We start from the raw sequence: 8,769 nt of genomic DNA on the forward strand, positions 1-8,769 counted from the left end.
TCAACACAACAGGTCTTTTTGCAAAAGACAATTTATTGATCATTGTACCGGCAGTCAGACTTAAGTTAGCTTCAAATTAACTAAGTCACTTTAAAAACAAATTAAAAGGACTTGATACAAAAGCCACGGGAACTTCCACACCGTGCACATATACATAACAGGAGAAATAAATACACCTTTACCACTATGTATTGGTCATTTTGTTATAATACAGTACTATACAAAAACATAAAAATATAAATAAGGATGTTAAGTAAAATGGAACTATAAAACAAAAGGTGGTCAAAGTGCAGATGTTAAAACAATATTAATTCAAAAGCTCAAAAATACTGGCTCCAAAAATAAAAACTGTGCTTAGCATTAGGACGCCATCTGCTGTTCATCCTGAGATGCAGCAGTAGATGAAGTTCATAAATGTTTACAGTACTCAAATAAACAAAATACAGAACTTCCCTTTGATACTCACATAAGTACAGCCTTTCACTGCAAGCAATTCAATGTAAAGATAATAGCTTCAGCACGACACTGATTTATATTTTAGTACATCAACGTACGAGGGAAATAACTACAGTATGTCTAATGCTCCAGTAAAACCATTAAATGTTTTGCAATTGTAATAAACAAATGACTTCTGAAAGATGGTGGTTTAGGAAATAGGCCAACAAAAACAAAAGTATTTCCTATAGCAGCAGAACATAAGTTATCTAAAAAAAACAAGTTGAATTTACTAAAAAAAAATTGTTATGAAAATTTACCATGAAAGAAAGGCACCAGTCATAAAAGCTATATATCTTTCCGCCTTCCAAGGACTCCTCAGTAAACTTCTTTGCATGGCGTGGCCACATGTAAAACCAAAGTGAAATGTAAATAAAGCTTTACGGCAGCGCATGCAATGTGTGCTATTAGTTTATAGCAGGGTTCCTCAATGTTCCTGTTTTATACATGTGTGTGTTTAAAAGAAAAAGTAGCATCGTTATGCTGTATGTTCCTATGGTCATGTGTATGTTACTGGCTGTGCGTCCAGAGGGTTACAGTGCGGTCAGCGGAGGAAGAGAGGAAGGACAGGTCTTGAGTGTGCCACCGACACTGAATCACCTTGTCTCCATGTTCGCCCACCACTGTCTGAGGCAGAGGCTTTGTTAAATCACCTGGGTGCACACAAACAATTGAATAATAACAGTAAGCCATGATACATTACTTTACTGTTGTATCAGCTAGACATCCATCCAACAGACAAGTTATTGTTAATACACTAATGGGGCGTTCATGTGAATGTACATTTCAAGTATACATCAGATTCAGTGAAATACAGTATCTGCTTAATGGTAGAGTTTGTTCACTATAAGCACATTAAAGGCCTTTAAAGGTACCGGACTTTTGGATTTACAGTCAATGAAAAAAGAAGCACGTACATATTCCTAACTTTCCTAAAACAGAGGTGAGCTTACAATCATGTTTCCCAACTTTTAGGGAGCAATATTTTCAAGGTGATGTAAGCAACAAATGTTATTACTATTCCACTACCAGAAAGAAAAAGCCTTCAAACATACCTTGGAGGTTGGAAACCATAACTTTCATGTCGTAGGAGCCAGTGAGGAGGTAGTGTGCACCAGGAGAGAAGCGCACAGACCTGACATCACTGCTGTGTGGACGGTACACCTGCACGATCCGCCCCCCTCTGATGTCATACAACATGCACGCACTGTCCTCCTGCCCTGTCGCTAGGAGACGACCACTTGGATCAACTGCGACGGAGGCGACGGGACTCCCTGAGAAGTGAGAGGGGCCAGCTAAAATTAATACAATTTTGCCATTAAAAATGTGATAATAATCAGCATTTGAAACTATATTAAAAATTATCCTCACCTGATCCATGGAAAGCAGTTCCCACAACACGAACACAGCTGGGAACCCTAAGGTCCCAAAATCGCACAGTCTTATCCTGAGATCCAGAGGCAATCATCCACCCTCCCCATGTGTACAGAGACAAAATGTGTCCTAAATCGAGACGTTGAAGTTAGACATAGTCTATAAACAGACCGATAGAGCAACAACAGAATCTACCAGTGTGTCCACTGAGGGCGTGTAGCCCCTGCCCTCTCTGGCAGTCTGTGGTGTAGATATTGCAGTCTCCAGCTCCTGCACTTATGAGGATTGCTCCTCCACTTTCTGGGCCCTCCATAAAAGCCAAGTCTCTGATGGTGCCGTCGTGCATGCTGAACTCCAGGTCTGGGCCTTGATCACACAGTCAATAGAAACATAATCAGTAACACAATTACTCAGTATGTAATTGAAAGAAAGTAAAGCGTGGCAGACCTGTGGCGTTGCACGTGTCGGCACTAAATGGCAGTACTTTGACATATTTGTCATTGGAGCCAGTGGCCAAGAGCTGCCCACAGTGACTCCAGGCCACACAATAGATCGAGCCCTTGTGGTGCTTGTTTCTTTTGAAGCGCACTGTCGGCGCCTTTACTGGACCAGACCCGCTGAAAAATACAGAACATTACTTTAAACTTCTCCAGCTTGATTAAAAGCAAAATATAACATTGAGCTCAATAATACATTGATATTTAATTAGTATGATTGCAACCTATTGCAATAGCCTGTCATACCTTGTGTCAATGGTTTCAGGGTAAGCACACACTCGTAAAGTTTTAGAGTTGGACCCAACAGCATACAGTGTCCCAGACGGATGAAAGGCAACAGCACGGACAGCCTGTGTGTCTTCGAGAGAATGCACTGGTACAAACAGGGCTTTAGATTTGTCGCCCTAAGAACAAAATATTGAAAGCGGTTCAAGGAAGGTACTTGTTTAATATTGTTATTTGTAAGATTTCTTACATCTTTAGTTCTGGTCAATGAGCCAGGAGAGTCGCCTTGTCCGATGTGTTTCTGCTCACTGTAAACATACGTCCAATTAGACTGCATAATATCTATAGTTACGTAGATTATATGACTATAGAGAAACACAGACCTTTGTAATATGACAGGGGACTCACTGAGCGGTGGCGCAGTGCGACCCCCTGCTGTGTGCTGTGGGGTACTGCTGATCACCCCACCTCCTGGGGTCCTGCTCGGCTCTAGGGTCTCAGATGGTGGGTTGTTATTGTTCTCGGGCCCTGGGGAGTTCCCATTCACATTATACTGTTGGGTCAAAGACTTCACCTCGTCCTCAATATTCTCCATCCCCACGTTGAGCTCCTCCAGCTTCTGGATGGACCTGAAAGCACCAGACAATTTACATAATGTGGATTTGTGTTTTGTGAAAAGGTGGCATTTGCAACATAGTGGAGGGCTACAGATATGGCAGAGCAAGTTGGCAAAAATGTAAATCACTTTCCCACCCACTGATCAATCAGATTTTAAATTAACATAAACAAATGTGTTTCTCATTAATTTTGTCATTAAATAAATGCTGTCTGGCAAATGTTTGGGCATATCTAACATCTACTGTAGTCACTTTACACCTCATGACGACCCCCTCTCATGTGATGCGGTGTGATCACCACAGATGGTGCATTGAGAGTCTAGGGGGTGCTGTGCTGTAAACCTCCTGGGACTGAACAACACATAACATTATTTACATTTGCACTCAAGCAGCTGTTCCTCCGGTATATAACCTCTTAAACAGACAGCATTAATCACTGTGTTTTTTACCTATCAAATCAAAGGAGGGGCAGAGAGAACACCAATGCTACACACCTAACATGTTTTTAGTCATTCGACCCTAAAGAATTCAAGATATTCACAGAACATAGACAACCACTTAATTCTCATATCTTCTTAACATTGTAGATTACAGGTGTTCTTAATACAACGATCCTTTTGTGCCCCTACCTGTTCAGAAACTTCTCGGTCAGGCTGTGCTGCATGTCGGTGGGAGGGGGATCCTGCTGCACCCCTCCCTCCAGAAGCATCTGCTGGTACATCTGCCTCTGCTGCTGCTTCTGCTCCAGGTGCTGCTGGACACGAAGGCGCTGTCTGTAGAACTCCTCATACTTCTCTGTAGAGTCACAGAGCTGAGGAAAAAGGAAATACAATTACTTAAGAGACTTTTATTTTTTTTTAAAAGTCTGTTGTGCAAAAACAGAACTCTGTGAGGAAATGCTGTTTTGGCACATATATTGTTGCTTTTTGTTTGGTTTTCAACACGGTACTGCAATATTACACGCTTTAGTTTTTTTTTTTTCAATATTGTGCAGGTATTTAAGCAGGCCTCCATATTCTCCATATTGGACAATCAAAAAAGAAAAGGACAGTAATCCAATATTGTTATTATTAGCTGAACAATACTGGTAGTTTCTCCTCTCTGTTCTGCACTTCCTGTCCTGAGCGGGAAGGAGAGGGACAGAGATGGGCGCCCTGCCAGTGCTGGGCCAGAGAACGGGGAGAAGGGAAACAACAGAGGAGAGCGACGACAAGCGAGATCACAATGGCCCCAAAGTCTGCTCCCGTTTGAGACCTCTTTGTGTGTCTCCATGGAGACGGTAAGGGGAGGGCAAAGCACTAACTTTAAACCAAGCTCCACACTGGGTCCAGAATAGACTGCATGGGACAGACAGGAAAATAAGGTACATCCTCAGTGCTATGTTTACAGACAACACGAGGGCAATAATGACTCACTGGCGGCAAGAAGCTACTTATTAAACTCCACCTCGTGTGTGTATTATTTTTCAAGTCTCTGGCTGTGTAGGTCAAAACACAGGCCACGCCAGAGTCAAACAACCAGCAGCACGGTGAGAAAATGTACTGTAAAGTTATGAGTGGAGAACTGAACTTTTGCACATTTCTAAGTTACCAACCACATATTTTGTTTTAAGCTGTGTTAGCAAACAATGAGTAAATCTCAGTCAGTAAGAGGACCGCAGTGATTTTGTAATAATTCCAACCATACTATAATGTACACAGCTTGATTTATACAGTATTATATTTTAAAGCAGTACTAAGTAACTCATACCCCTAGAGGCCATAAGCGCCACTGCAGGTGTCGTAGCATGTCGTGTTTTTTTATTCATTAATTGTCCGTGAGAGTAAACACTACACTGACAGAAAAAACAAAGCGAGAGAGGGATATTATACATCCAATTACAACAATGAAGATAATTATTTTTCACTCAAACTTGGCTGCAAACACTGCTAAAGTGGCGCTAGCCCGCAGTTAGCTTTGCCCGTTAGCCTGTTAGCTTCTTCTTCGTGATTCTATTAGTGTGTATTGGGGCCTCTGACGCGAAGTTGCAATTGTGGTTTTCTGGCCAGAGACACGAGGAGGAGATGAAAGACCCCAATCATCCCATTAACGCTTGTATTACCCCCAGAGGGACTACGGAAAGGATTTATTAAGGTAAAGAAGTTGCTTTGTACTGCTTTAAAACAAAGGAACCAACAAAAAGCAAAGCATTAAAGCACAAACCTTAACACTGACTTCGTACTGAACAGGTTAAAGGGGCTAGATGCGAGTTAGTCATTTTATGCTCACTACTGCCACCTCAGGTTTTATGCATAACTGCAGCTTCTATATTAAGCTTGTGCATGACGGCACTTCGGACCCTAATAAACACCTTTTTGAGTGACACTGCAGGATTTTAGAGGCAGGGGGTGAACAGGTCAGAGCCCATTCTACGCATTAGGACATGGCTGGAACATGTAGGGGGATGAAAATACTTAGTTTTCACATTTTTAAACTCTGTATAGTCCCTTTAAGTGAAACAGAAAGTTGTACCTCGTTTCTGTCGGCAGAGCCCGGTGAGGGAGCTTCCTCTCCCGGTGCTGAATCGGGACGCGTGTTTGGAGTGCTGCCCGAGCTCATCATTTTGTCCACAGGTGTTTCTGTCCTCGATCTATCAAAAATAGAATAAATAAATACAATTAAATAACTAGACCTTATAAGGATTTATTGTCTGGGTGTCAACACTGAGCTGGCCTGCACATGATTGTGTAAGTAAGCGTTTATTTCATTAGCAGGTTGTGTTTATCATGTTACATAAGTTGTAATCACTTACGTTTCTGGGGATTCCTCAAATATACTGTGACAGTCTGAGCTTTCCATCATGACACTGCGGCTCAGGTTTTGCCCGCCAGCTCCCGGATAGTGGAAGTTGGCAAATGAGTGGGACATGGGAGACACTCCTTTCCCCACTCCTGTCTCTCCCCCTCCTGCCCTTTTGTCCTGTCCCGAGAGCCCATAGGACAGCCCGTCCAGAGCAGGGTTCAACGAGCGGGACATGTATGTGTCTGCAGACTGAGGCCGCCGCAGCGGAGAGGAGGGGTAGGGAGACAGTTTGCTAATAAGAGGGGTAAGGAGGTCCGAGTAGCCAGTTTTTGCAGGTTTGACCAATCGGTCCACGTGGATGTTGAGCTGCTTCTGTTCAAATGCGCAGGTGAACACATTGTGGGACAGATTTTGCATCCAGGACAGTAGAGACAGGTCCAGGTCATCACAGCCATTACCACAAAGCATGTCCACCCCCACCAGCACCTCACTCTCTGTGATCTCCTCCCCTGTCGCCTTACTCTGCACACACACACATTTGAAAATAATATTCATAATGTGCATGATCATAACCAAGGATAAAGCATTAGTAAAGCAGTTCTAACTTGGCAAAACTCCACACAGCACTCATAGAGGACTCCCTTCAAAAGCAGCTGGAATAGTCGATCTCCACTGGCTTTGAATCCAGCTTCACTTAACTTCCTGTCTGCCGGGATGAACTCTGCTACCATAATGCACGCCTCTTCAAAGCACTGGACTCTGGCCGTGCTGGGATTCCAGTCCTGGGTAATTGTAAAGAGGCAATAATAAACACAGGCAGGAGTGAAAAGTAACAAGGATTATAATATCTGGAGGAAAGGAAGAAATGCATGCCTTGAACTCAGCATGATTTGTCAGTCGAGGCAGTGTGAGCAGCAGACACAGTTTGCTGTAGTCGTCTTTAGAGGGACAGAACTCCTCAAGAGCATGAAGACACTTTACTGCTTCCTGCATTGTGAATTCAAGCTGGAAAACATAGAATACAATAACGATATAGCACAGTATCAATTACTGCCTGCAAATAACCATCAACCCCACCCACAATAAATGAAACACTGAAACACAGTCAGCGCTTGTGACCCAGTGCACATAGTCTTCACAGATGTCCCGAGAAGTCTGACCTGATCGCATTAATGGAACATGATAGTTCTGGCACAGACTGAGACGCAAACTGCAGCCACAGTTCAGCCACGTGACTGTAAGCTGTTTTAAACCAGCAGAATGAGCGGTGGTCAAGCCATGTGATGCATTATTTGTTTTCAAACCGGGTATGATTATATGCAATGGAAAAACATATAAAAATCCGACTTACATGTTGTGGTTCATCTTCTGCAGACATAGCATTATTCACACAAAGCGCTTCCAAAAACTTCTGCTTTAGCACAAGATAACGAAACCTGAGGACAAGGATGGCAAAAATATATAAATATAGAGAAATCATATAGTTTCAATCAGCAAAAGTGACTGAGTAATATATAAAGTGCTATAAGTAAACAACCTCTTCCCGTCAAATTTGTCCATGCTTTCCAAAGGTTGAATGAACTGCAAGACCTCATCCCACTGTCCATCAAGCACTAACTGTCTGAGAAAGCAACAACAAAACAACAACTAATTTAAGTGCTACAGCATGGTCATAATACACTGCACATATATACTGTCTTTAACATTGAACTGTGTAACAGAATATTACAAAAGGTAATAAATACCCCAGTGCATGGTAATAACAGTGAATTGCAAATCATCTCAGGTATATATATATATTTTCATTGATATAATCCTGTCAGTCTTAAATGTACTTTGTTTCATGGTGAGATATAGACCCATATATAATGGTGAGACAGAGAGTTATGGAGATTTGGCTTTACCTGAGGAAGAGCATGTCGTCAGAATAGAGCCCATTGATGACCCCACTCTCCTTCTCCAGGGCCAACATGCTGATGTGCAACTTCCTGGAGTTTAGAAAGTCCAGGATCACCTTAATGATCTCCACCTCCTTCACATTGATGGTTTCTTCTGCTGTCATGGTGTAGACAGGCTGTCAAAGACCAAAGACTGTAAACATATGTGAGAAGAAACGTGCTCATAGTTCAGCCACTGATTGGATTCTCCTGTAGATGCACCAAACACTCATAAAGCAAATTGACAACATCAGAGAAAAAACAGCACAGGCTGATTTGAATAAACAAAGTACTATCAATGGGGTCCCTAAAACTGTCGTGTTGAGAAAACACACGTAAAGCTCTCCAACATCATATTCAATCGCATCACTGCAGTGATGCTAACATAGCTCTCATCATGTTAGCTACTGGCTTCCAGCCCAAGTCAATGGACAAGCAGATTATCCAACATGTTCCGCACCGAGAACTAATTAGATTAAGAGGTACAGTTTGGTACCGATCTAAAAATGACAGATATTGGTGAGCAGATGTACATAGCTGGCTAATTTATGAGCTAATCAGGCCAGAGAGAGAGAGGCATCCTCCGCTGGTTAGCTGCGCTGAACGGGCGCGGCGCGCACAACAAGCGGCAATAACATTCAATCTGTCTTTTAACTACAACAAAGAGATGTGGGATCACCTGTTAAAATAAATACATGAGGTAATGACGCTGCTCCCCGACGGTACCCGTACTGCTGACAGGCGCTGTCACGGAAGAATATGTCTCCGCTGTGGATCCTGGATGTTTCTGCGCTCTGAGTCTGCAGCGCTGCCCTGCCCAGTCACTCTACATCTACAGCCCTC

General features: G+C 42.7%; 1 protein-coding gene across 3 annotated transcripts; it reads right to left on the reverse strand.

Moving 5' to 3' along the window:
• Window positions 1-34: 34 nt before the first annotated feature.
• wdr47a (WD repeat domain 47a) lies at window positions 35-8,768 on the reverse strand. 3 transcript variants are annotated; one of them, XM_079568757.1, is made up of 17 exons: window positions 8,606-8,768; window positions 7,894-8,063; window positions 7,527-7,610; window positions 7,341-7,425; window positions 6,863-6,994; window positions 6,595-6,771; window positions 6,000-6,511; window positions 5,720-5,837; window positions 3,838-4,019; window positions 2,975-3,220; window positions 2,842-2,899; window positions 2,613-2,770; window positions 2,317-2,486; window positions 2,065-2,235; window positions 1,867-1,998; window positions 1,551-1,790; window positions 35-1,148 (listed from the first exon to the last, which is right to left on the reverse strand). In XM_079568757.1, exons 2-17 carry the CDS (start codon window positions 8,049-8,051, stop codon window positions 1,006-1,008), a joined length of 2,766 nt encoding a protein of 921 aa, XP_079424883.1. In that variant the 5' UTR covers window positions 8,052-8,063; window positions 8,606-8,768; the 3' UTR covers window positions 35-1,005. The 3 variants fall into 3 exon arrangements, with proteins under 3 accessions (XP_079424883.1, XP_079424882.1, XP_079424884.1); XM_079568756.1 differs by having other exon boundaries at window positions 7,894-8,080; XM_079568758.1 differs by having other exon boundaries at window positions 1,551-1,769; window positions 7,894-8,080; window positions 8,606-8,767.
• Between the last annotated feature and the right edge of the window lies 1 nt (window position 8,769).

Source organism: Gobius niger (genome assembly GCF_951799975.1).
Source record: "Gobius niger genome assembly, chromosome: 13".
Classification (NCBI taxonomy): domain Eukaryota; kingdom Metazoa; phylum Chordata; class Actinopteri; order Gobiiformes; family Gobiidae; genus Gobius; species Gobius niger.